Source organism: Acinonyx jubatus, chromosome B3, assembly GCF_027475565.1.
Source record: "Acinonyx jubatus isolate Ajub_Pintada_27869175 chromosome B3, VMU_Ajub_asm_v1.0, whole genome shotgun sequence".
NCBI classification, from domain to species: Eukaryota; Metazoa; Chordata; class Mammalia; order Carnivora; family Felidae; genus Acinonyx; species Acinonyx jubatus.
In genome coordinates, this window is record NC_069386.1 from 31656799 (window position 1) to 31684795 (window position 27997).

The following is a 27997-nucleotide window of genomic DNA, read 5'->3' on the forward strand; positions in this document are numbered from 1 at the left end:
GGGAGGGAATCCTTCCTGCCAAGTACTGTGCCCAACCTGCTTCCACACACTTCTCGGAGAAAAAGCTTTCTACAAAGCCATTTATTTTTCCCAAAATACACCCCCAGTTAACAAAATTCCTCAGAGTCCCACATTTAAATTAGACATGCCACCTCTTCCGTTCCTGGGGAAGGAAGAAATGTCAGCGGGAGGACATCAGAAGTTTTCCGGAGGCTGGAGGCCAGCAAAGGACAAGCCAGGAGATGTCTTCCCAGCCCCAGAATAGCACCGTGGTTGGGGCGGGGGGGTGGGGGGGGGAGAGGGGAAGAGCTGTGTCCCTGCGGCTCTCCTGCCCCATCCCCAGGCTTCACTTAGGCTTCTGCTCTTCGGGGTCCAGAGTGCCATGGCCACCTGCCCACCTGCTCACGCCTGGAAAGATTTTGGAAACCATCAGATTCTCAGGTCTAGCAAGAGGCTCTGCCCCTCTCTCCAGGTTTCTGCCCGCAGCCCCTGCTCTGGGTAAGGATTAGGGAGGGGGTGGGAGTGAGGTATCCAGGAAGCTGTGGGCACAGAAAAGGGGCACAGTAGAGAGCAGGGCAGGAGCCCCCGCACGAGCCGCAGGCTGTAGCAGGCGGTTGCAGGTTCCTGACAGTTCCCAGCTGAAGGGCAAGCTCCTTAGAGAAGGGGCCTGTCCTCTCACGCTGGGTCCCAGGTACCTAACACAGTGCTGACACCCCACGGATGCTCAGTGACTGTTACTAGAATGGATGAACAAAAGGAAAGGAGGGGAAAACAGCGGGATAGAAGCTGACCCCCAGGGGGCCCACGCGGACACCCGGAGACCCAGTGTGACCAGCACATGCTTCCCGTGGAGGGGGAGCTCACGGGGCACAGCCCACGGCACCACGGAAGAGACTGGGCTAAGGGAGGTCCGAATGTGTCCCAGCACGTGACCCAGCACATGCGCCTGTGTGCCTCCACAGGCCCGGGGGAAGGGCGCTGTCTTCAGTCAGCGAGGGAGGGAAAGGCCGACGCTGGGGCCAGAGGAGGGGCGGGCAGGAGGGGAGCCGCCTCTGGACTCGAGGAGATGCTGAAGGCTCAGGGTCCCTGTCCGAGCAGACGGGCTTACAGGAGGGTGGAAGAAAAGGCTGAGAAATGATAACTAGTATATCAGGGCCCCTGGAGAACCAAGGCCGGGGGTGACTGTGTATCCTGTCTTTGGAGAAAGAAGGCAGAGCATCAGTCTGAATACTGAGTCCTTTGGAGACATAAAGGCAGCCAGATGGTCCGCGCAGCATATCCGTTGGAGAAATAAGGTGGCGGGGTGGTCTCTGTGTCCTGTCCATAAGAAATAGGACAGTAGGATGATTTACGTATCATGTCACTGGAGAAATAAGGCAGCAGGATGACTTGGGAGTCACGTCCATCGGAGAAATAAGGCTGCAGGGTGGTCTCTCTGTCCTTTGGAGAGTGAGCAGGACCTGCCAGAGTGGGAGGCATCTGTCGGAGGCAGGGCTCACCCCGAGGCCCCAGTGCAGCCAGAGGTGGGAGCCCCCAGGCAGGGGCTGCAGCCCCCTGGTGCTCGCCGTCAGGCTATTTCTTGTCCATCATCTACATTTCACGATGGAAAGAAAAAGCAGGGGAAAAGGCATTAAATGCAGGAGTTCTGCTCTCGGGCCAGGCACATGGTCACACACTTTTGGGTGCGGAATGTGTCTGGCGGTGGCCGCCGCGGTCTGACTAGCAGCTCCCTGTGCTACGCACTGCCCTGGAGGCCCAGACCGACCCCAACACGGGAGCTGAGCACCAGACGGACCATGAAGTGCCTGAAGGAGGCTGCCTAATCTTCCCCAGTCCACCCGCCCCACACCCTTCCCATCCACTGTCCCCTCCCCCTGGCACACGTGTCCCCTCCCACCACCACCTCCCTTTCTCTCCCCCTCCGTCATACCCTCCCCTCCACTAGCAAGAAATCCTTCCCAGCTCCCCCTCCCACACGGAGCTGCCCAAGAGCAGTGCTGTGGGGAACCTCCCTCCCTCTGGCTCTTGTCTCTACATGGGGGGCACCCAGTGGACTCACACCCTTGGCCTCGCCCCACTCCCCGACCTGAATGGGGAGCTTAGAAGGAGGACCAGGGCATGTGTGACCCTTCTGCTCCCACCCTTTGGGCTCCGTGTGTCCCAGGGAAGTAGTCTTCCCTTCCGGATACTGCCTCTGGGTTCACCCAGCGTGATCAGAGACTGGGGGGCCAGGCTGCCACACTCAGAGCAGGACCGGGCCATTCTGCAGCTCTCTTCCGGAACAAGGCTGAGATTTTCATCTCCAACTGCTCGATCCTTCTATGCCTCATTTGGTTCAGAACAACAGAGAGGCAGATCACTTATCTCCATCCTTCTGTACCTCAGCACAGGCCTCCAATACTGCCATGGAACATTCTACAGCATTTAAAAGACTTGCTTGACAGAGCACTTCTGCATTTGTCACCCTGTCTAATCCTATCACAACCATCTGTAAGTGAGGGGCTCATTCTGCAGATGAGGAAACTTCCTGGAAGGTCAGAGGCGGAGACTAGACCCAAGGCCTCCCCTCCCAACCCAGGGGCATCTACCTTCTGCACAAGGCTGCCTTCCTAAACACCTCTTACTGCCTTTCGTGCAAGTCTGAGTCTATGGCCCTCGTGTACATGTATTTTGTGCAGGTTTCGGAGGGCCCCATTGCCCCCTGCCTCTGGAAGTTTCCAGGGCCTATGTCCTTCCCCTCTCCCCTAAATGCAGGGGTGAGCCTCCAGGAGCTCAGTGGAAGTTTATTTCCTGACAGGGACACCAAGGAACCCTTAAGAAGATTTAAGTTTCCTTTAACTGTTAGCAGCCAACTTGGACTTTTAGGCGGAAGCCATTCAGATCTACAGTGATACTGCACCAAGGAACGTTCTGTTGACAAGACACACACACAGATACACGGGTATCTCCACACAAACACACGTACTCAGATGTCGCTGTTGGTTACTTTCAGTAAGGATGAATCTCAAACTTACTTCTAACCAACCCCTTCTCGATGTAACCGCTGATGCCGTATAATATGAATAACGATGATTGTTAACATTGATTAACCACCTACCATGTAACAGGAACATGGCTGCCTGGCTGAAAACCGTATTTCCCAGCCTCTCTTGCGCTAGGTAGGCGTCGTGTGACTAGGCTCTGATCGATGGATGTGAACCGGAGTAACAGGAGCTATTTCTAGTCAAGCCCTAGGGAAAAAACCTTCCTCCCTTTCCTCTTTCCCCTTCCGGAGGGGAGGGGCGTGGGGCCACAGGAGCTGGAGCAGCCTCGGAACCGGGGTGGAAACTCCGCACGGAAGGAGGCAGACACCAATAAATGGAACCTGGCTCCAGGACATCAGTGGCCTTACGGTCACCTAATGCTTAGACTGTTACAGGAGAGAGAAATAAATTCGTGTCGTTGTGATGCCTCTGTCATATCTGCAACCTATTAGAGCAGCCAGGACCTCGGTTACTCTGCCTGCTGCCGTTGCACCAGCGGGGAGTCAAGGCTGCTCCCCCAGGGAGGGAGCCTCAGGTCACCAGGTGGTGAAAAGGTGATCACCACCCCCACCACCAACCCTCCCTCCTGGGGGAGGGAGGACCCTCCCCCAGCCTCCTACACACAGATGTGCAAACACACAGACGCATGTTCTCAAGCACCACGTGTCTTTACCTTCTTTGCTTTCCGAGTGTTTCAGAGGCCGCAGGGCTGCAAAAAAGGAAGGGGCACATGGTGAGGGGGAACCACAGGAAGGGGAGGGGTCCGGGGTCCCGCAGAGGGAAGAGAGCCGGGGAAGAAGGCGGGCCTGGATGACTGGGAGAAGCTGGGAGGATGAGGGCCACATCCCAGCACCAGGGGAGGGTCTTAGGCCACTGTCCCGAGCCCTGGCTCTGCTCTGTAGCCTGTCACTCCTGTCTGGGCCTCCGTTTTCTCCATCTATACAATGGGAACAGCTACCCTGCCCTCCAGTGAGCTGGAGACGTGGAAGGACACCGAGTTTGCCCTGCAAATAAGGGCCAAGTAAGAAGCTACAGGAGGCTGCAGACGATCCCAGGTGGGCCTGGGGTCATGCAGACCTGACACTGAACAAATCTCTAGGCCACCCTCTTCTCCCCACCCTTCCCTCTCTCAATTACATCTGCCTCTGAGCAAGAAAAATGAGGCCTGATCCCAGGGCTGTCTCCGCACCAAAGGCAGAAAATTAATTGGCATAATTTGCGGCAGTCCCCAGGTGTCCGTCTCCTGCTCTTCCTTCCTCGGGAGTGGGGAGGGGACCGGTGTCAACTGGCACCAGCCCAAATGATTCAGCGGGAACCTGCCTCTCCCAGCCAGGAGCCCCAGAAGGGAGGGCGGTGAGGCCTGCGGGGGCCACGAAACACCAGTGCCTGGGCACCGGCCCCAAGCTGGGCTCCAGGTCTGTGTCCCCAAAGCCCCATCCCCTTTGCAGACCACCTATGTATCTGGTCACTTGAAAGAGCTTCAGAACAGCCCTCTGGTGCCATCAAGGCAGCGTCGGGATAACACTTTACAGATGGGAAACTGAAGCCCAGAGCAGCAAAGCACCTTGCCCGAAGTCGCACAGCCTCTAACCAGAATGGGACTGTCTTAAACTGTTTGCCAACTAACATGACTCCAAGATATCAAGAGCACTTACCAGGCAGCAGGTATGGCACTAGGCCCTTTACATACGTTATCTCATTTAATTAACCCACACAACCTATGAAGGGAGGCAGTCATTAGGAGGAAACCAAGACTCAGAGATGGAGAAACGGAGGCCCGGAGAAGCAAAGTGACTCGCTCAAGGCCACTCAGCCTACAGGCTGGAGCTGGAACTTCAACCCAGGATGCCCTTCTCTTGAGTCCTCACTCTGCTGCTAGGAAGCCACCAGACCCCACGGCGCAGGGTCACTCAGAGGGGACCTGGCCCTGGTAGAAAGGCAAGGCAGGCAGGAAAGATGCAGCAGCCCCTGGGAGGGAGTCTAGGGAAATCCAGATCCAGGCCTGACGCTAAGCAAAGACCAGACTCACCTGGGTAGGAGGCCACAGTCCACGAGACACTTCATCAAACCTCAAGTGAATGTGGCTCCTGCAGGTCCTAGAGTCCTCATCCTGTCCCTGTGTCCTCTCAGCCAATAAGGCCAGCTCTAAGCTCAGACTCACCTGTTTTGGATCCTTCATCCCCGTCCTGGTCCTCGGCACCTGGAAGACAAGGACTCAGCGAACAAGAGACCTTCGCCACCCACTGGCACTACTGCACTTCCCCATCTGAGAGCGCGCACCACTCACCCAGCCAAGCACCTTCCTCTCACCCCTCCACCCACCCAGCCACCCACCCCATCACTCTCCCATCTGCTCACTCGCCAAGCCCGTCCACCACCAGCCTCCAACATAAGCACCACCCACCTGTCTGTCCCTCCTCCTCCACATCTGCACCCTCCCTCCCAATGCCCAGCCAGCTCCCACCTCTCGCCGTCTATGTTCACGGTCGCCCCTGGAAGCCTGTGAATACCCACGGGCCACCAGCCGGCACGAAAACCCCACTCACCGGTGTGTGCTCACCTCCCACCATGCACCCGAGTGGTCATACTTACCGGCCAAGCTCAAACCACCTATCTACCAATGCCAACTCACCACCTGCCGGTCACCAAAGTCAACCCACACTGACCCCAGCCTAGCTAACGGCAGCTGCTTCAGACTCTGCCTGCCAGGAGGCGGACACACCCTCGCACAGTGAGACCCGAAGCCATGCAGCATTCACGCACGTGTCACTAAACTTTCACGCTCTACACCCACACCGCCACTCGCAGACACGCTCCTATGACCTCCACCCTCACCATCGCACTTGAGCCCCACAAGTCCCCACCACTCTCTTCCAGTCCCACTCACACCCACGCTCAGCCTGCCGTATTCCCACCCTGAGAGGCAGGCTTGCACCTGTTCACACACACAAGCCATATTCAGCCTCAAGGTCGCACGCGTGCAGTCCAACCCCATGGGCACACTCATGCTCATTCTGCCACTAGGAAGCAACCCGCTTGTTGATGTCACAGACACACCCACATGCCCAAAGACATGTGTGTGCATGCACACACTCTCTCTCGCTCACCTGCATTCTCCTCCTCACAGCTCTGCTTGATCTTTCTCCAGCACACGAAGGCCAGGGCCACCAGCAGGGCAACAAGGCAGACAGAGAGCCCCACGGTCACCCACAGGGCCTCGGGAGGGAATGTCATGGGCTGCCCTGGGAGGGGAAGTGGGGAGAATGGGAAGAGACGGTCATGCCCAGCACCCATGGCCCTGAGCACAGCACACCCGGGGCCACAAGGTATGAAGGGAGCTCCCACCCTTGCTGGGCTCCAGCACTATGAAGAGACCTCATTTCAGTCCCCACGCCCCTTCCCCACACACTGAGACACATCCAAACCCTGACACAGCCATGGCTGGTGTGCAAATGCTTCAACCCCGGCAGGGTTGAAGAGTCTGAAGTTGATGATGCTCTAGAACCTTCTACGGCTCCCCACTGACACTTGAATAATGCTTCAACCTTCTGGAGGACCTCTATCACGTGGCTACCGCTTACCCTCCCCCAGCCTTCCTTTCCCATTCCACTCCAGGAACTCTGCTTCCACTCTGCTCCAGCCGAGCTGGTGTCCTGACCATTCTCTGCACAGACAACTGGTTCCTTCCAGCCTCCACACCACTGCTGTCAGGTTCCCCTACCTTAAAAAGTGCTGCCAAACTCTCACCTAGTTTAAGATTCCCCTCCTCAGGAGGCCCTCCCTGACTGTTCCAACCCCACCTGGTGATACGCCCCATCCTACAGATCAGGAGTCGGCAAATCATGGTCTGCCAGCCAGATCTGGCCTGTGGTCTGTGTTTGTACAGGCTGTGGGCTAATAATAGTTTTTATATTTGCAAAGGGTTACCAAAAAAGAAACAGGAGGCGCAGAAGGGGAAGGAAAAGCAGCAGCAGCAGCAGCAACAGAGATTGTACGTGGCCCACAAAGCCTAAAATATTTACTATCCAGCCCTTTACAGAAAGTGTTGGGGGAGCCCTGCACATAGATGGGGGTGGGAACTGAGGGTGCCCAGTGAGGGTTCTGGGTTTACCCAAGAGGAGGAGACTTTCCAGGGGAATGTTTCTGGGAAGTGTGGGGGCCCTCCTGTGAGCTATCTCGCAGCAGAGGGAAGGGCTTGAGGCGCCCGCACCTGGGTCAGCCCCAGCAGCTGTTCTGAGCATGCCAGCCATCCGCCCAGGCCCTGGGCCCGTGCTGGGTCCTGGGCAGAAGCCTTGGGGACATCAAATCTAACAAAAGACAGAGCTTTTGTTAGAGGCCCAGCGAGCAGAGGCCCTGGCAGGGACACAGGCATGTGCAGATGTTCCCTTCGGCCAGCTTGGCTGGCAGAGCTGACACTCAGGACATTGCAAGCAAAGGGACGCATCACCCAGGAGAGCAGGAGAGGGCAGCAGCTGACATGCAGGGCCAGGAAGGCTACTCCACGAAGCCTGGGAAGGAAACCCCTGGGGATCCTCAGCGGGGCTCCTGTAGCAAAGGAGGGCACAGAGCCACAGAAATACCAAGGAGAGGGGAGGACCCCTTTCTACGTTCACCCCCTGACTGGTGTCAGTGCCTAGAACACAGGTCAGACATGCCCTCACTCAAACCGTAAAGAGCAGGGCTCAGACCTGGGTGTTGAGGTTCCATTTCCAGTGCTTGCTCCATAAAGCCCCCTCTATGCACAGCACATTCGACTTCACTAACCTCCAGCAGGTGTGGGAGAGACCAGGCTGGAGGACTGACAGCCTGAATCCCAGAATGTTTTACAAGGCACAAAGCTGCCTGAAGTGAAATACAGGCCAAGGGCTCCAAAGTAGGCCAGACCTGCTCTTATAAAACCAGGAGGCTGGGTGGTGGGGAGAAGAGAAAATTAGGCTGAGAGGCTAAAGGTTGGATTCTGGTCCTGGCTCATCCAGCACCGAAGGATGCTGGAGTCAAGGGCCACAGACCCCATGGATGAGTTTAGAGGGGCCATGCACCCTCTAAACGTCAATGCAAACTATTGTGTTTATCATGTATCCAATTTTCAAAGAGGTGCCTGACCCCCCCCAAATAGAGCCACTTTGCCGGTTTGTAGACTTGGGAAAGTTCTCTCTCCTCGCTGGGCTTTGGTTTCCTCATCTCTGAAATAAAAGCACTCTCAATGTTACCTACTAAAGTTTAAAATAAAGGTTTTTTCCCCCTCCTAGGTGGGCTAAGCATTCTCCCTACAGTTCCACTTACACCCATAGACTCTTTCTGCACAGCGTGGCAAATATCCAGTTCAACCCAGTGTGCCAATTATCACAAAGCCCACCAATCCTTCAAGACCCTCTCAACTCCTGCCTGTCCCTGGAGACCTCTCCTGACTGCTCCAGCCCGTTCTGACTCCTGACTCCTTTCTCAGAAAGCTTCATTTTCTCCGTTGACCTCACTCTACCCGGTATTTCTTATCCTCTCTGGAAACACACCAGGCAAGGGAAAGTCATGGGAAGGGAAAAGAGGACAACTAGACAGACAGAACCTGCTATCCTGACACCAGAGTATGTGGGGAGGCCCCCCCTTCACACCCCGAGACACAAGGAGCACCCACTGATGTGGACACTACAGGAAGGGAGGGTGTTTGGGCTCGGACCCCAAACAAAACCCCAACCAGATAGAGGGAATCCCCAAGAGGGCGGCATCAATCTGGTGTTTGACCACATGGGGGCAGCAGAGATTTCCGCCCCACCCACAACTGCTGCCTGGGTTGAGAGCTCCCGTGTGCAAGAGCTGCCACGGATGGGGTGTGGGGGACTGACCACCTGGACAGGCCCAGCTGTCCCTCAGGGCCTCAGATCACAGCAACAGCTTCCCATCGCCCTGCCTCACTATGCCTTGTGTCTGCTCTGGGGCTCCCACTCACACCTCCAGATTCCAGGCAGCTACGCCCTCCCCCGTGTAAGAAGCACAAGTACCACCTAAGGCGTTCTTAGAAGGGCGAATATTACAAATGGCTTTTATCAGCTCGTTAAAGAAAGTCCCCTAAGGACTTCTTGGTGAAGAATTTGAGACAGCTGAAATGTACGAGAATGTTTTTAAAAAGGCTTCTGACCACCCAAACCTACCTAAATTGCAGCTCTCAATCTAGAAAACAAGGCAGCGCCTTCCTCCGTCCTCCCCATCTGTTCATCTGCCCACTACCTACCTGTGATGGTGACGGAGCCATGAGCGTCCTGCTGCAGCACAGGGTTGCGCACCAGGCAGCTGTAGGTGCCATTGGCGCCCAGCACCACCCTCAGGACACTCCGCACGTCGAATAAGCCCTGCTCATTGGCCATCTGCGACGTGGTCACGTTGCCGGTCAGGGGCGCACCCTGCCCGTCCTGCCAGAACACCTCGGCCTCCGGATAGCCCCGGTAGCTGGAGCACGTGATGGTCACCATGTCCCCGGGCCGCAGGTCCTTGTTGGGCTCCAGGGTCATGCTGGGCTTCGAGTAAGGAGCTGGAGTGGGGCAGAGGGTAGAGCGCAGAGGTCGAGGTAAGGCAAGGATGGGGGTGGGGGTCCGCGGTGCAGGATAGGGCACCTGGAGGAACAGGGGTCATTAATGGGGCTTGAGTTATGTATGGGGTTCGTGATGGCACAAGAAGTAAGGGGCGGCGGGAAGTGAGGCGTGCATCCAGGGGAGGGCGCCCCCTCCCGGCGCTCACCCGCCACCTGCAGGCTGACTGCAGCGCTGCCGAAGTCCCGGATGCTCACAAAGCAGGTGAAGCTGCCCTCATCAGCTACCCGCACTCGCTGCAGCCTCAGGGACGCGTTGCCCTGCGCCAGCAGGTCGGGGAAGAGCGCGGTGCGGTTGGCATAGGCGCTGCCCTGGTCCCGGCCCTCGGAGAAGCTGTGCACCAGCTGTTTGGTGTCTGTCAGCTGCCAGATGAGGTTGAGCTGCGCCAGGCTGAAGCCGGGCTCGGGTGAGAAGGAGCAGCGCAGGGTAGCATCGGTGCCCACCAGGGCCACCACGGGGTCCTCGGGGACCTGGACCTCCACGGCGCCTGGGGGCGAGGTTGGGTAGGCGGTAAGGAGGGGCGGGGACAAGCCGGGGTACCAGCCCACAGCCTCACAGATCTCCTCCTCTATTAACTCCCAGTTCCTGGTCCATCTTCCCAGTTTCTTTCCAGACCCAAAAGCAGATTGAGTTTCCAGATTCCCAGACGTGGAGTCACCCTAATCTTATGACAAGAATCACAGCAGCTTGGCCTTGGCCTGATAATGCCTGTCCCCGGGGGCCAGTCCTAGGGCAGCATCCAACCCTAGCACAACCCCCCTCCCCTGAGATGGATCCGTTTCCCTCTCCTATCCGTACGCTCTCTGCTGAGATCTGAATGCTTCTCCATCCTTTCCAGAGGTTTCCTGAGCCTTGGAGTCAGGAAACCCGGAGAGCGGTAGAAGGCCTGTGGTCGTTGTCCTCACCCCCCACCACCAACGTGAGTTTCCCCGCCTCCCCATCCTGTTTATCTTTCCTGTTATCATTACAAGAATGCCGCTGTTCTGGGAGACTGAAGACAGGGAGCGAGATTCAAATCCTGCAGCCCCTGCTGATAGGACCCAAACATCCCGCCCTCACTGGAGATTTAAGCAAACGAAACCCAAAACCAAAACCAAAAACCTGTGGGGCTTCTCTGGGGCGTGATGGTGACGAAGCCATGAGCGTCCTGCTGCAGCACAGGGTTGCGCACCAGGCAGCTGTAGGTGCCATTGGCGCCCAGCACCACCCTCAGGACACTCTGCACGTCGAATAAGCCCTGCTCATTGGCCATCTGCGACGTGGTCACGTTGCCGGTCAGGGGCGCACCCTGCCCGTCCTGCCAGAACACCTCGGCCTCCGGATAGCCCCGGTAGCTGGAGCACGTGATGGTCACCATGTCCCCGGGCCGCAGGTCCTTGTTGGGCTCCAGGGTCATGCTGGGCTTCGAGTAAGGAGCTGGAGTGGGGCAGAGGGTAGAGCGCAGAGGTCGAGGTAAGGCAAGGATGGGGGTGGGGGTCCGCGGTGCAGGATAGGGCACCTGGAGGAACAGGGGTCATTAATGGGGCTTGAGTTATGTATGGGGTTCGTGATGGCACAAGAGGTAAGGGGCGGCGGGAAGTGAGGCGTGCATCCAGGGGAGGGCGCCCCCTCCCGGCGCTCACCCGCCACCTGCAGGCTGACTGCAGCGCTGCCGAAGTCCCGGATGCTCACAAAGCAGGTGAAGCTGCCCTCATCAGCTACCCGCACTCGCTGCAGCCTCAGGGACGCGTTGCCCTGCGCCAGCAGGTCGGGGAAGAGCGCGGTGCGGTTGGCATAGGCGCTGCCCTGGTCCCGGCCCTCGGAGAAGCTGTGCACCAGCTGTTTGGTGTCCGTCAGCTGCCAGATGAGGTTGAGCTGCGCCAGGCTGAAGCCGGGCTCGGGTGAGAAGGAGCAGCGCAGGGTGGCATCGGTGCCCACCAGGGCCACCACGGGGTCTTCGGGGACCTGGACCTCCAGTGCGCCTGGGGGCAGTGGGGTGGGGCAGTGAGGAAGGGTGTGGACACTGGGAGCCTCCCTAGCTCTCCTCCAGCTTCCATGTTAACCCCAGGCCGGTCCAACCCTCCTTTAAGGCCTGAGACCCAAAGTAACTTTATTATCTGTGGTCCCCATTCAGTCAGCAAGACTATATAGTAAGCACCTACTATTTGTCAAACATAAGGGTTAGAAATGCAACAGAGAAGAAGACCAAGGTCACACCCTTACAGAGCTTACCTTTTAATGGGAGAGAGGGTCAAACTAAGACAAGTTCTCATTAGCCTGGGATTAGGAGTAGGAAAGCCGCAGGTCCTTGTTGCGCTCCTTGTTGGCTCATCCATACCCCGAAGGATTAGAGGTGGTAGCTTTTCAAAAATTTGACAGGTACTTTATACCTGTCTGAGCTAGCCGCATTTTCTCATAAGTATATATTATCTTTATTAATCAGAAAGGAGAGTGTATATCAAATGTTAATAGTGGTTTTCTCTCGGGCACCTGGGTGGCTCAGTCGGTTGAGTGTCTGACTTCAGCTCAGGTCATGATCTCGCGGTTTGTGGGTTCGAGCCCTGCCTTGGGCTCGGTGCTGACAGCTTGGAGCCTGGAGCCTGCTTCAGATTCTGAGTCTCCTTCTCTCTCCGCCCCTCCCCCACTTGTGCTTTGTCTCTCTCTGTCTCTCAAAAATAAATGTAAAGAAAAATTTTTAAATTTTTTTTTCAACGTTTTATTTATTTGGGACAGAGAGAGACAGAGCATGAACGGGGGAGGGGCAGAGAGAGAGGGAGACACAGAATCGGAAACAGGCTCCAGGCTCTGAGCCATCAGCCCAGAGCCTGACGCGGGGCTCGAACTCACGGACCGTGAGATCGTGACCTGGCTGAAGTCGGACGCTCAACCGACTGCGCCACCCAGGCGCCCCAAGAAAAATTTTTAAATAGTGGTTTTCTCTGGATGAGAAAGGATAACAAGTACTTTTTCATTGTTTTTTTTTTTTTTTCCTAAAAAAACATGATTAGCTTTTATACTGGAAAGAAAGAATGCCCATACCTTTCAAGGTGGTGGTGAGTCACATTCTCACTAAAAAGATATTAAGTTGAGATTTAAAGGGAATGAAAAAGAGCTTGATATACAAAAAGCTAGTGTCAGGGCGCCTGGGTGACTCGGTCAATTGGGCATCCGACCCTTGAAGTCGGCTCAGGTCATGATCTCACGGTTCGTGGGTTCAAGCCCCAAGTCTGGCTCTGGGCTCACAGTGTGGAGCCTGCTTGGGATCTTCTGTTTCCCTCTCTCTCTGTCCTTCCCCTGCGCATGACCTCTCTCTCTCTCCCTCTCTCTCAAAAATAAATACATGAACATTAAAAAAAAAAAAAAAGAGCTATTGTGTGTTCCAGCTAGACAGAACAGTGGGTACGGAGGCTCTGAGGCAAGATTCAGCTCCCTATGTGAAAATATCAGGTAGCTGTCCGGTGTGGCAGGAGAGTCTGGATGGGAGAGCTTTGTAAGACCAGTAAAGAATTTAGGTTTGCTACATGTAATGGGAAGTCACGGGGTGGCAGGGAAGGTGTTAATCAGCATAATCTGGCTATAATAATGCTTACAACTCACTCTGGCTCCTCTGTGGAGAACGGACTATTTCAGTGGTCCTTGTAAGACGGACACCAGCGAAGCAGGCACGCTCAAAAAGTGTGAGGATCAAGGAGTCATGCCCCAAGGCTGACTGGGATATAGCACCCATTAAAGGTTTCTTGCATTTAGAAAAATAACACTTTACGGTTAGTATTTTTATTGCGAATTAGATCTCTTGCTGCAATCCCAGCCCCAGGCCAGCTCTCCAACTGGTGCCCCGTGGAAGGGGCATTTGGGGATGAAACCTGAGGAATCACCCAGATAAAGCTCTTTCTCTAAAGAAATCAGAGCAGCCAGGACCACAGAGTTGTTTCCTCTTTATGACCAGCAGGTGGCACGAGACACTCAGCTTTGTCTTCCCCTATGGCGGAAGGAGGCAGTCTCTCCCTGTGCCAGAGGCTAAGGATTTCAAATCTGAGGATGTGGTTATTAAAAGTAATGCCATTGTTGAATGCTGACTCTGTGCCAAGAGCCGTGTGGGAAGATTTACATCATTTATTCAACGTGGTGACTGAGCACCTACCGTGTGGCTGCACCAATCCCGGCCCTGGGGATAGACCTTGCTCTTTGAGCAGAGCAGGCAATAAGCAGGTAAACCTATAACATGTCAGGTGGAGGAAAAGGCTGGGAAGAAGCATGCCGCAGTTGAGGACAGGGAGAGATGATGTGCTATTTCACACAAGGTAGCCAAGAAAGCTTTGCAGAGGAGGTGACATAGGAGCAAAGACCTGAACAAAATAAAGGATCAAGTTGTGCAAATGTCTGGGGACAGAAAATTCCAGCCAGAGGGAACAGTACATGCAAAGGCCCTCAGGAGGGAACGAACACACACTGCGTGCTCAAGAGACACGTTAGTGCTCACATCACCGGTTTACAGAAAAGGAGACAGGCCAACAAATGCAAAGTAAGTTGCCTGTTGAATCCCAGGGATGGAAAGGCGTGTGGCCAGGGCACAGGGGAGATTGGGAGGATGTTCGCCAAAACCCTCCCCATCCCTGCTAGACAGAGGCTTAGAAGAAGCCCTGGTGGGTGTGGGCGCCCTCCCCCCATCCGGTCCCCACTCTGCTCCCCTCACCTGTGACGCAGACCCACAGCACTGCCAGGGCTGTGGCCAAACGCACACGCACACCCACACCCGCGCTGGCCCAGCGACACAGCATCTTCCTGAGAGGCAGCTGACAGCTGAGCTCTCCGTAGTGGAAGGCTGCCCCTGCCTGCGAGGAAGAGGAAGTGAGGTCTTTGTCTCCAACCAACGGTCCTCCCCAGGCCCTCCCTCACCTCACGCCCCCTGGACCTGGAAGCTCCTGGAAGGCTTCGATTGCCCATTGGCAGGTCCTCCCTCCACACCCTACAAGGCTCCCCACTTGAGGGATTTTTTGAGAGATGCTGGCAAGAGGGCACTCACTGAGTCACTGGGGAGGCTAGACCAGGGTACATGGGGGCAGCTGGGACCCACCGTTTCAGAACTAAGATGTTGGTATGAACTATCAGGAAGACAGGCAAGGTGGCAAGTAGAGGCAAGGCTGGCCGGCCCAGGGCAAGAATGTGCACAAATCAGTTTGGCTCAGTTTGGCTCTAGACAACAGCTGGTGGGGAGAGTAAGGGCTGAGGCTGGAGCCAGACATAGAGATAAGCTGAAAGTTCTGAAATTTATCCTGAAGGCAACTGGGAGCCACTGAAGGTTCTGGAACAGGAGAAAGGATATGGTCAGAGCTGTGCTCCATAAAAATGACGCTGATAGCATGTACAGGATAAATGAGAAGAGATAAAGCAGGTCTGGGTGAAAACAACAGCAGTGGAGGACGTGGGGAGAGAGGAAGGGAGCCGGAAGGGAGCCGTCAGAGCGGCCACAGTTTTGAGCCCGGTGAGCAGGCGAGACAGTCGCTGAGACAGAACATGGAGGCATCCGCTGTATGGTGTGTGAAGTTAGCAATGTTTGTGCAGAAACTTCAGGGGAGAGTTCTAGGAGGCAGCTGGTGTAAGCACAGGGGGCCCAAGAGAGAGCATATTTGCTAGTTTGGGGCTCTTTACTGAGACCAATCGGAAATGGAAGAGGCCAGGCCCGGGGTGGACCCCAGAGGCTGAAGTCAGGACTGAGTGTGAGGTATGTGTGTGGTCACAGGTGAGACCTGAGCCAGAGACGCCCAGACCTCCCTGGGCCCAGCCGTGCTCCCAATCCTGGCTGCCCCCCACGGTGTCTGACTTGGGCAGGCCGTACCCACCTCTACCCTGTCCCATAGCTGCTGCCTGATTGTTCATGCCACGTCCTATGGAGCCACATAACAAGTGTGGGTTCGGTCTATCCAACACTGTTCAACAGGAACACAAACGATTTCACATTCTCACAACCACCCAGGGAGAGGGGGGAGCTGACTGGGTCCCATTTTGCAAGAGAAAAAAATAAATAAATAAAGCCCCTACAAGTGAGGGGACTTTGTTAGTGTGATATAATTTGCCAGTGAGCACAGATGAGGAGGGTCCGGGTGCCCAGCCTCCTGCCACACCTTTCTGCCTCTCCCAAGGAGCAAACCTCACCCACAGCTGTCAGCATCATGCGGTCACAAGGGACCTGGCCTCAGGCCTTCCAGTCCCAGCCAAGCACCTCCCCCCCCCTTCCCCCCAACACACACCAGGCAGCTGGGCTGAGGGAGTCCCTCAGCCAAACCGGGTGCATCCTGCCCCCCCCCACCCCAGCTGTCCACAGCGGGGAAGCCCTGAGCAGCCACTTCCTTCCCAGATACTTCCGGTCCAAACCTGGCAGCCTCAAAGCGTCGCCGCCTGCTGAGTCAGCAGCCTTCTCGCTCATTCATAAAGGCACCCTTGGCGGGCACCACATCCTGCTGACAAGGGCAACCACTGGCCACAGGAAAAGCTAGCAGGCAGCGGCCTCCCGCACTGCTCCCCACCCCCACCCCCAAGGAAGAACCAGGGACTAAGGATTAAGAAGCTTCCAGATGCCAAGGCTCCATTCCTCTCTTTCACCCCCAGACAAAACCAAGGCCCATCTGTTCTTCCCAGGCCAGCTCCCTCTCTGTTTATGCCTGCCACTCCCACCCTGACTCATGGGGTCAGCACTCCTCTGACCCACCTGTGCCCTTCCTCACTGGCCCTGCTATCTCTGCTCTGCCCCCACCAACCTCATTGTCTACGATGTCTGCTCTCAGGACCTAAGACAGGAATCTGCTCACATCCTTGCCCATGCTCAAGAACCTTTCATGGCTCCCCACTTACCACTGAAATAAAGCCACTTTGCTCTGCCTGGCACTCAACACCTTTCTTATGAAGTCTCCAGACATTAAGCCAGGGTCTCTTGGGAATGCCTGCCATTCCTGGGGAGGGGAGGTCAGGGAGCACCTCTCTCCTAATCAGACCTATCAGAGCTCTCCAAGGGCCAAGCTGTCCTTCACTCCAGAGGAAGAATGAGAGGCTTTCCAGGGGTGGGCATTGGGCTTGCCCACCTTGATTACCTTCCTAGATTCTGAACCCAGGGAAGTTCCCACCCTCATGGTTTACCCTCGGGAAAAGCCTGACGACAGTCTAAAACCAAGATGACCTGAGAATTCCACAGCACCAAGAGCCTCCTACCCCAACAGCTGGGCCCCTAGGGGCTGAGGGCCTGAGGGAGAAATGCATCTCTGAGACAAGGTGCCACACAGGGAATGGGGGCTTGGCCTGGGAACAGAAAGCCAATCACCGCCCATTGGGAGAGACGGCTGCCCTGTCTCAGAGCCTCATGGAGACGCACAGATCGCATGCTGCATTTGCACAGCCCTGCCCACCTTCTCTACAAAGGGGAATTCTCATCCCCTGGCAGGACGGGCCCTGGAGTCAGCATGCGCCACCCCTCCCCATGAGTCACCAGCCAGCCCTCCCTCCTCCTCTTCCTTCATCCCAGTCTCAGCCCAGTGTGGGAACTCCAAGGAGCCCTGCCAGGAAAGAACACAGAGTGCCTTGGCTTTCCCGGAGAAGCAGGACTGAGGGGACCAGCCCACCCTTGGCCTGACAGTACAGCAAGTTCATCCAACCCCAGCAGAGGTGTGGCCACAGGGAAGCTCCCAAGAGAGGACCCAAGATATGCCCCCATTAAGCCAAAACCAAAAACAAGATACCCCAAACCTAGGGATGCTCAAGAGGAACTCCTTGCCCCCACTATGACCACCCCATACTCTCTTAACCCCCTGCCTCCTCCCAATCTCTGCAGGGGCCACTTGGACAATGCTTCCCACCAAGAGGGCAAGAAGAGTCAAACCACATAACTAGTGTCAATCTGTGCTAACCAGCATAGCACAGAGGCAGAGCTTCTGAAAACAGCAGTTCAGCACCTGGATCAAGCTATGCCTGAAGCATACCTAGACTGCCCAGATACTTGAGTCATTCTTTTTTTTTTTTTTTTTTTACTCAAGCTACTTTCAGCTAAGTTTTTATTATCTGCAGTTGAAGGACTCCTTGAATATACATTCATTTGTATATTCAGTAGTGCATTTAACCACTCACTGAGTACCTGGTAGGCAGGCCTGCCAGATCTGCGGACAGAGAGATGACTAAGCTGTGTCTGTCCTCAAGGAGCCTGCATTCCAATAGGGAAGTGCATGTAAATCACTGCACTTCAATATAGTATATTAAGACACCGTAAGAACTACTTGGAAGCACCTCAGAGACGTAATAACCCTAAAGGTGAGTCCTGAAAAATGACGAGCAGCTCCCCAGGTAGACAGGCTGGGAAGGGTAGCTCCTCCCCAGCCCCAAGTGACCTGTCCTCCTGGCACTGCCTATGTGCCCAGATCCCTTTGAAATAGTAGGAAATGAGTTCCAAGTTCGGTGTTCTGCTCTCAGCTCTGACACTGCTGTGCAGTTTTTAACAGATGACTTCCCCTGTCTAAATTCAGTATTCCTATGTATAAAAGAGATGCTTTGCTGGCACCGCCCGGGGGGGCTCAGTTGGCAGAGCATCCAATTCTTGATTTCAGCTCAGGTCATGATCTCGCGGTTCGTGGGATTGAGCCCCATGTCGGGCTCTGCGCGGACAGCACAGAGCCTGCTTGGGATTCTCTCTCCCTCTCTCTATGCCCCTTACCACACGCATACCCTCTCTCTCTCTCTCTCTTAAAAGGAATAAATAACCTTAAAAACAAAGTACGACAAATGCTTTGCTGGACCCTCGTGGAACTTGATCAGTACGTTAAACTTGCATGTACCGTACCCTTGAGGTATAGCCAGTTTAGTTAACTACCATGCAGGTCACATTGAAATGTACAAAATGACTGCAGTGGAAACCACCAGTTTCCCCCTATACCTACTCTCCTTCTCTGTAGAATTTTGAATTAGGCACATGGCCACTCAGCTAAAGACTACAGAGCCCAGCCTGCCTTGCAGGGGAAACGTGTGTCCGTGTGACCATCTTCCAGCTAACAGGGTAAGAGAGGAACTGATGTGTGCAACGTCTGGGTCATATCCTTAAACAGAGGGCGCATACCCTCTCTTTTCTCCTCCCCTTTCCCACTAGCTGCAACAGCTGGGGTGGCCATCTGAGGCCACGCTGCCAAAGGCAACGCTCTGGGGACTTCAGAACAGCAAGACGCAAGGCCCCCTGAGGGGCTGCAGTATCAGCCCTGGACATACCCGGACTGTCACATGGGTGAGAATAAGCATCTACTCTAGCGTCACTGTTATTTTGGGTCTTTCTTAACAGCATCTGAAGTGACTAATTTAAGGAGCCATCCCTCCCCTCCTTTCCATCCTTCTCTCCCAGCTCTTCCCACCCCATGAAAATTGCCACTGCTCAGAGCAGCAAAAGGAAACCACATCTAAAATAGGTGTTTCAAAATACGAACTGGACACTGTGTCATTTCAGTCACTTAATGATGCCTGGGCCCAGCTCAGGAGATATTTCAAGGGTAGATGTGACCTGGCTTGGGGATTGTTTGTATGGGAAGGAGGGGCTGAAAGAGGCAAGGACATCCTGAAGGCTTGAACAAATGGGCACATGTGCGCACCCATCGTAAGATGGGGAGACCTGGAAATGAAGCATGTTTAAGAGGAAGCTTCCCACTGGGCTTGAGCTACAGGTCATCCGTGCCAAATGTCACATGGACTCCTGGACACACAGAGCTGGAACTCAGAACAGGACAGGGAGATACCCACGCGCTCATAGGGATGGGAGCCAAAGTTGGGATCGTTGAAGAAGATTTTGGAAAGAGAACAGGTCCCCCAACAAATTCTGGAGAAACTGCAGAAGTTAATGGTCAGGTATCAGAACAGGGAACCTCTCTCTGGCCACCCTCATGACCCATTTGCCCCCTCCAGTGATGGGCACCCACTACCTCCCAAAGAAGTCCGCTGGTTTGGGGGCAGCTGTCACTGGTAGAAAGCTCTGCCCTATCCTGAGCCCAAATCTGTCTCCCATACAGTCCTCCTTTGACCTTGTAGAACAAGTCTGCCTCCTCCCTGCAAGTTTTAGATCTTCTTCTCCCTTGACGAGCTCACACTGGGCAGCCATGCAATATTATTCACCAAGATGACCCAAAATAACAGAGGCCAAGTTGTGGCCAATGACCGGAAGCCATTTAGTCACATTGCTGCTGATTCTCATCTCTGCCATCCTCTTCTGACGGACTTGGGGAAGGGGTGGAACTTTATGGGATGTTTCATTCGGGTTCCCGTTACCTTTCAGCCAGCTAAGCTGAGTCCATCACTCCAACTGCCACGATCTTCTCTTTCAAATTGTGGCAAAATGTAAGGAACGTGAGGTTTACCAGTCTGACCATTTTGAATGTACAGTTCGGTGGTGTGAAATACAGTCACAGTGTTGTGTAACCATCGTAATCTTTTCAAGTACTGTTTTGACAGTTCTTGGTACGCAGAAAGCAATCGATAATTTTTTGGTGGATGAGAACAAGAAAAATGAACGGCACCCCCCCCAAAATTGCTCTCTTCTCCGTGCTTTGTTCCTCGTGTCATCAAGGTCCTCAGGAAGAGGACAGGAACAGGAAGACCCCGCAGCACTAGGTTCTGTCCCTGGATCAACGTCCATCCGCTATTCAGGGCTCTGAGATTAGGAGTCTTCCTACCCAGCTGCCCATCACATGTCCTATCCGCAAGGTGTCACTACTTCTGGCAAAGGACCGGTCAAATGCGGAGAACCAGGAAAAAAAAAAAAAAAGGCTCATTTGAAGAAGATGTACTCCTCTTCAAGTGCTCGATTAATGACTGGTTCCAGGATTTTGTCAGGGGTGAAGGACACGATCACCAATCTGTTGTTCCCATAATTGGCCTTCTCGCCCCTAAAACTGGCCATCTGCTCATCTCAGGCGTCCTGGCATTCACTTCTCCATTCATGCAACAAACATGAAGAAGTACTATGGGGGTGGAGGGTCCAGCAGTTCCCTGGAGGGGTGGGGAGGTTCCGAGGAGGAGACATTTCAGCAGTCTGGCAGCTTGAGCAAAGAGTGGGCCCCCACAGCACCCTCTGAGAAGACAGGGGCTCTGAGGAATGGCTGCCAGGAGATAGGGCAGGGGAGGTGGTTGGGGGGTGGTTAAGGATTGATTCTGTACGCTGTGGGAAACCGTAGAAGGCTATGACCCCCACCCCCTCTGTCTACTCCAGTTGTCCTGAAATCTCCCGGACAGCTACTCAGCTACCTTATCTCCAAGTTCACTCAGCACCAGGTCGGACAATCACAGGGGCCAGAAGATAAATCCATGTGAAGCAGATTATCACCTCCCCACCTGGCCTGAACACCTTCTTCACAGCTTCTGCAACTTCCTTCTTTGACAAAGAAACAAAATAGATACTGAGCAGACCTTCTCTGCCTTCAGTAGTCAGTCTTGATACTCTTTGTCACTTTCCTCCGCATCCTTCATTCTAGAGTGCTTCTCTCTTGTTCTACACTGGCTCCTTCTAATAACAAGGCTCCCCTGTCCTGCAGGGAACCTAGTCCATGTGGTGCTGGTGGGACTGACCCCCAGCGTGGGGCCTCAGCGGGTGTCCAGAACGGACTCATTGGAGAACCCTCAGTGATTGGCTCTGGAACAGGCCTATGAGCCAAACCACACCCCATCAGACTTCCCAGAGCTGTTCTGCTGGAGCTAGTGGAAAAGACTCTTTCTGTAAAGGTCCAGATAGTAAATATTTTAGGCTTTGCAGGCCATCTGATATCTGTCACAACTACTCAACTCTGCCATTGTACAGGGAAACAGTCATAGACAATGTATATATGAATGAGCAGAGCTGTGTTCCAACAGAACTTTATTTATGGACACCCAGATTTGAATTGCATGTAATTTTCATGAATCACATGATTTTTTTTTTTCAACCATGACAAATGTAAAAACCATTCTTAGCTGTGGGCTATACAAAACAAGCAGCAGAAGATTTGGCCCACGGGCTGCAGTTTGTAGGAACTGGATTACAGATCCACTAGCTCCAGTCTCAAAGACGCCCAGCTAGCAGCAAAAATGGGAAACAGTGGGGAACTGGTACATTAATTATGGTGCACCTACGTAAGGGAATGGCACATAGCTTTTGAAAAGAATGTGTACTAATATGGAAATAATTCCACGGCATATATCATGTCAATAAGGTATACTGTCAACTGTGTGATCTCATTTCTATATTAACAAATGGTCCCATGGTCCTCTCTCTCTGTGTCAATATCACCTATGTTTCAGTACAGGTCCTTCCTTCTCCAGCACTGAACCTCCTGGGGTTGGCTCCTAGGCCTTCTCCTCAAATCTCTCTACTATTTTTTCCTAGATGACTTCATCCACTCCTGTGGCTTTAAATATCATTTATATGCTGGCAACTTCCAGATTTTCTTCTCCAAGCCCACACCTCTCTCTCTGAGCTCCAACTGTCCCCTCAACATCTCTGTGCCAGTGACTCACTTTTAACCTGTCCCTCTTCAAACTGTTGATGTACCCCTCAAACCTGTTCCTCCCCAGCTCTTCCCACATGGGAAAGGCACCACTCTCCACTCTTTGCTCAAGCCAGAAACCTGAGTTTCTCTCACCTCGACAATCCATCACCAAGAACAACCATTCCTAACCCCAAAATATATTTTAGGGGTCGGCAAACTATGGCCTGAGCACCGGATCCAGCCCACTGCCTGGTTGGTCAGCTCACCAGTTAAGAAAGGGTTTACTTTCTTACGTGGTTGGAAATCAAAAGAATATCTCATGAGACACGGAAATCACACAAAATTCAAATTTCAGCGTCTGTAAATAAAGTTTCATTGGAACATAGCCACATTTCATTTACGTATTGTCTGTGGCTGCTTTTGCACTACAAACAGCAGAACAGAGTAGTTGCAATAGTCACAAAGCCTAAAATATTTACTTTCTGGCCCTTTGCAGAAAAAAAGTCTGCTGACTTTTCTGATAGTTTCACTCCTGTTTCTCTCCACCTGTGTGGTTCTCTCTGGTCTGCCAAGTCGTCATCATCTCTTGCCTGGATGACCACAAAAGCTTTTTCACTGGTCCCTCTACTTTCTCTCCCGTCTCCCCACCCAGTTGTATATTCCAGTCTTGACTCTACACAGCATACAGAATAACTGCTATAAAAACATAAATTGCATCAGGCCAACACGTTCAATATTTAATCAGCTCCTCCATGGCCCACAGAACCCTACCTGGTCCGGCCTTGCTCACCTCCCCAGCCTCACCTCCTCCCACCTGCCCCTCGCCACAGTGGCCTCTTCTACATCCTATAACATGCATGACATAGGTAACATCTCTATCCTGAGAGTCACCTCGGCAGAAAAGCCAGGCAGAGATCTGCCACTCCAAGGAAATCCCTGTTACTCACTGCACAGCTTTCTTTTCCTCATGTCATACTAGAACCTCCCTGAGAAGAAACAGCATCTGCTCTATTGACTATTGTATCCTTAATTCTAGCAAAGTCCCAGCACATAATGCGTGCTCAGTGCCTTGTTGAATAAATGAAGGAGTGCGTGTGTGTTTAGACAGATAGTAAGAGATGGATGTTTGTATGTGGGAAAAGGGTCTGGAAGTGTGACAGTGAACCCAACTCCGGGGCATGGGAATGAGGGTAAGCGTCTATGTGCACTTCTTGATATACTTCTGTAACTTTGACAATGAGCATGTAATTCCTTTGCAATTAACAAAAAGAAAACAGCAACTTCAAAGACTTGTATAGATTGTAGACCAGGTTCCATCACTCACTTGCTAGGCTCCCTAGGGCAAACCCATGTCTCTCCAGGTCTTTATCTCCTCAGTCCTCAAAGGAAGGTCCCACCACCATCCCGTGCTATAAGCTTGATCACAGGTTGAGCTGCTGTAGTCAGAAGAGACTTCATGGAAGAAGTGAGCCCTGGTGTTTAAGGAGATGCCTCTGGAGTCAGAGATACAGGCTTAAATCCAGACTCCACTTCCTAGTCATGAGACTTTCAGAAGACATCCTCTCTGAGGCTCATTTATAAAATAAAGATTATAAATTACCTTCTAGGATGATTATAGGACAGCCTGCGAATGGCCCCCCTGTTGACCTTCCCTTTTCCTGACAACCTGAGTCAGTTTGGGCCTTTTGTGTTGTTAAATGGAATCGTGAGGCCACCTTGTCTGCCCCAGGATACAGTCTGGGCTTAGGAGCAGGCAGCTCCCGGTTCAAATTCTGACTCAAAAGTTTTGCTAAACACATGATCAAGTATAAATGACTTAACCTCTTTGAGACTTGGTTCCACATCTCTAAAACAGGAGTCACAATCCCTACCCCACAAGGGCTGCTATGAGAATAAAATAAGACAATATACAGAAAGGACTTGGGAAAGCACCCAGCACCTACAAACAGCAGTAATAATTGTTATTCCTGTCACGATTATTGCCATAGGCATAGGGATAAGGCCTCCTGGACCCCCTGCACTGAGCATCACCCCCACTCCCCAGCCAGGAGCTCTCTGTTGGATTATACATCAGGTCCCTGAGACCATTACTCCTTCTATGACCCCCTTTCCACCAAGAATCCCACCTGCACCCCAGCTCCAAAGCAGCAGACTCACAATCTGGTCCCATCTCTGTGGCTCATCCCTAGTGGTTCTCTCCCCCTTCCTCCTCCCAAATACAAGATCGCAGCACCAAGCATCATGGGCTCCAGCCCCTACTGCCCCTGCTGCTACCATATCCCCCAGTACAGGGCACAAACTCCAGTGTCCCCTGAGGGAAGGCCCAGTCCCTGGGAGGCCATGTTGACTTTAGGGCAACCTGGGAGCCCAGAGATAGTATCTCTTCCTACTCCAGGGATCCCAATAAAAAATGCTTCTCGTTCCCCACTCCTAGTGGGTTTCCCTCTGATACTCTCCCTATGCCTCAGGAAGGTCAGATGCCCAAAGGATTTAGGGGTGTGGAGGAGGCATCCATTCTCTGGACCACAAAGAGAATGAGAGGGAGAGTGGGAGCAGCTGGCAGGGAACACGAGTCAGAACTGGAAAGTGGAGGAAGGGCTCTGGAGGCACGAGAGTGCTGAGGACTAGGCCTCTGGAGAAGCAAGCACTCTCAGCAATGGCCCCGGCTAGGATACCCAGGTCAGGCCTGCTCTCTCCCCAGCCTCCCGAATAAGTCCCCTCTGCCTTGCCGTCGGGACCTTTAGCACGTCTTGCCAGACTCCAGAAGCAGGGGTAAAGCCTTTCCCTGCCTCCAGAGTGGCAGAAAGAACCTGTTCTAGGGACAGACAGCATTGCAGCTCCAGCATTTGCTAGCTGTGTGTCCTTGGACATGTGACTTCCCCTCTCTGGGCCTTGGCTTGCCCATGTATACAATACAGCTAATGATACCCTACTCCACAGGACTGATATGATTCAATGAGATGATATCTACTAAACATCCAGAACAAACCTCCCCCCACCCCAAACCTGAAAACTCCATGTTCCTATCTGGAACTTCATACTGCAGGGGTGGCAAAACCAGGATGCGGCAGCCAAGGGTTGCATAAAAGCACATGTGCCCTCTCCCAAATGTTTGATCCGCTTGAGACCAAAGGAAATTTCTCAAGGATCACATCCACCAGTTCCCACCCTCTTATTTCCCCTAAGCCCAGACTATGCTTCCCCATTTGCTAGTGAACCTTCCTGTCACTCCTGGCCTGGGGTGTGGAAAAAAGACAGCAATGAGAAGTGGACACCCCCACCCAGAGGATAAGCTCATGGGCAGTGACATCATCCTGCCTGCCCTTCTTCCCCCTCCCTTGACCCCATGACTCAGGTCCACAGCCTCAGGTCCCATGTGGTCATAATCCTGGAGGCTGCTTGGATTTGGATCATTTTCTTCACATTTAAAACCCCACATGTCCAACCAAGAACCAGCCAGCAGCAGGCCAGAGACTTGTTCTATAACACTGTCTAAGAATCTCCTTGGGTGCTGTGGAATCACAGCTCTATGATCACCCTGACAATCGGACCCCAAACGGTACTGCCCAGCTCACTGTCAAGGCCAAATCCTGCCCCAAAGAATGAAGATTTATAACTCCAGACAAGACAAGACTACAGGTGAAGGGTGGAGGAATTCTCCCAGGAAGGCTTCGCAGTCACCCTCACCAGAGTAAGGACACAGCCTCCTCAGAAGGGACAACATTTCCATAAATGTCCTTTCCACAAACATTCAAGCACCCAACCTGGCTGTCAGGCATCGGAGCATCTCCAACATTCAGCCAACCTGCCTCCATTGGGTACCTGGTCAGACTGCAGAGGGCCAGGAACAGGACAGAAAAACAGGTCCCCAAATCCCAGCACTCATGCCCACCATCAGGCTTGCATCAGGCTTCTTACCTCTAACAAGCCAAGCCCCCCAATGGTCTGAGTTCTTGCAGCACAGGAGTCTGGAGTAAATTGGAAAGCTCACTGCAGGCAAGCAGGAGAAACCACTACTGATGTCACTGAAGAGAGGAAGAACTCCAAACATCAGTCATGGGACCAATAAAAGCATTGCTGAGGCCACTTGGTGCAAAGCTCACTCCTTCAAAAGTCCCCTTGCCCTACAACCCCTTAGCTCAAAAACCCACGTTCACAGCCCTGACCCAAAGTCAAGAAGAAAAATTTCACTGATGCCAGACGTGTCCTAATGTCAGACTATGATGTATGTAATATGAGACAGAAAGGGTTCCGTGCGCTCGATAGTTAAACATAAGTGTTAGTGCTAAAGCTTGAGAACTCCAGATATCAGGGAAATATACTCACCCCAAAATATTCCCATCCCCAAATGAGCTGGAAATATGAGCCATCACTCATAGCCTACAGCCCCAGAGCCCTCCACCCCTCCCTGCCACTCAGATGGGCCCAACCCATCAGACAAGTTTCAACTACAATTTCAAGTTCAGACTTTAATTTCCCTCAGCCCCCAAAACTACAAGGAAGGCTGCACAGCATCAGATTTCCTAGGGATTTCTGGGAGGCCAGAGGGAATGAGAGGAAGTCAAACTAAGTGAATAACTCTCTTAAAGACAGAACAGCTTCATTACTTTCTAATACAGAAGCTAACTTCTAAAGACGTGCGTGTAAAAAAGGACCTGGGGCCTTAATTTAATGATGAAATTGACTCATTACAATTATCCACATCCAATTTGAAGGTAAATAGTTTTTCTCAATTAAGTCAAACAAACCCTTTCCCTCTTCCCCCAATGTTTTCTGCTTTACTATTTTGCCTAACGTTTTCTTTCCCTCAGCGATAGATCCATCCATATCTGAGTCATCTGTCACGCATTTCTCATTAGGGAAGGTCTGGCTTAGAAATAAATCCCCTTTTCTGGCAGTTCACTGCCTTAGGCCACCAAACCTGCCAACTCCCTCCCTAAACAGCAACCGAGGGCCTTGGAATCTCCTTGGGAGATTCAACCCCCTCTCCTCTAGTGTGTCCCCACCCCGGTCCCCACCTTCCCGCCACCGAGTTCCCCAGCTCCTCTCTGCCCCACCTCACCCACCATCTCCTGGACACTTCCCGAGCCCAAATTGCCCGCCCCATCCCTGCTCCCTCGTGTTCGCCTCCCACCCCAACACCTATTCAACCTTTCACCCTGGTCAGCTGTCCCTACCGGTTCTCAGAATCTGTCCCCCTTGCTCCCGCTGCTGCCCGTGAAAGTCCTCTACTCGGTCCTTCAGGGCCAAGCAGAGTGGGGCTCCCTTCTCCACCCCTCCCCTCCCCGGCAGCTCTCCCTCCTCGGGGATGGGACTCGGTGTTTTCTTCTACAGGCCCGGGAGACCCCGCTTCCCTCCTAACTCCGGCTGGCTTCCCTGAGCCTTCCAGAATCAACACAGTGACAGATCTGTCCCCACGCCCCTGCACGCCCAGGGCCTCCGGTAATCACAAGCACCCACCAGCCTCCTCCAGGGCCTCCCGGGTGAGGGCAGGTCCCTCAGTGCCCCAGCCCCCTCGGCGGCGAGGTTGGGGCGGGGTTGGATTCCGGCGGCCCCCGCGCGTCGGGGGCCCAGAGCTGGGCTGCGCCGCGGACCCGAGGAGATGGCCGGGTGCGGGCGCCCGGCGAGGGAGGGCACGGCACGCGGTTCGGCGGCCCCGCACCGCTCGGCCGCAGACAAAGGCCACCCCCGCCCGCACGGGCCCGCGCCACGCAAGCACTCACCGCGCCGCGCCGGCTCTCGGGACGCGGGGACGCGGGGACGCGGGGTTGGGGGGGGGGGACGCGGGAACGCGGCAGAGCGCTGTCGAGTATCCGCCGCCGCGAGGCCGGGCCGGAGTTCGGGGTCGGGGGCGGCCCCGCGAGGCCGAGGGGCGGGGCGGGCTGGAGGAAGCCGCGGGCCCGGAAAGGCAGCCCGGGTGTGCCCCAGAGGCGGGATTGGC

The 27997-nt window shown here is 53.8% G+C and overlaps 1 protein-coding gene across 3 annotated transcripts; it reads right to left on the reverse strand.

The window, feature by feature from the left end:
• Positions 1–66: 66 nt before the first annotated feature.
• CD276 (CD276 molecule) lies at positions 67–27997 on the reverse strand. Of its 3 annotated transcripts, none has more exons than XM_053223747.1 (10): positions 27780–27997; positions 14277–14415; positions 11227–11565; positions 10706–11020; positions 9753–10091; positions 9250–9546; positions 6131–6265; positions 5185–5223; positions 3697–3732; positions 67–1590 (listed from the first exon to the last, which is right to left on the reverse strand). In XM_053223747.1, exons 2-10 carry the CDS (start codon positions 14359–14361, stop codon positions 1568–1570), a joined length of 1608 nt encoding a protein of 535 aa, XP_053079722.1. In that variant the 5' UTR covers positions 14362–14415; positions 27780–27997; the 3' UTR covers positions 67–1567. The 3 variants fall into 3 exon arrangements, with proteins under 3 accessions (XP_053079722.1, XP_053079721.1, XP_053079720.1); XM_053223746.1 differs by lacking the exon at positions 27780–27997 and adding an exon at positions 27517–27773; XM_053223745.1 differs by lacking the exon at positions 27780–27997 and adding an exon at positions 15424–15736.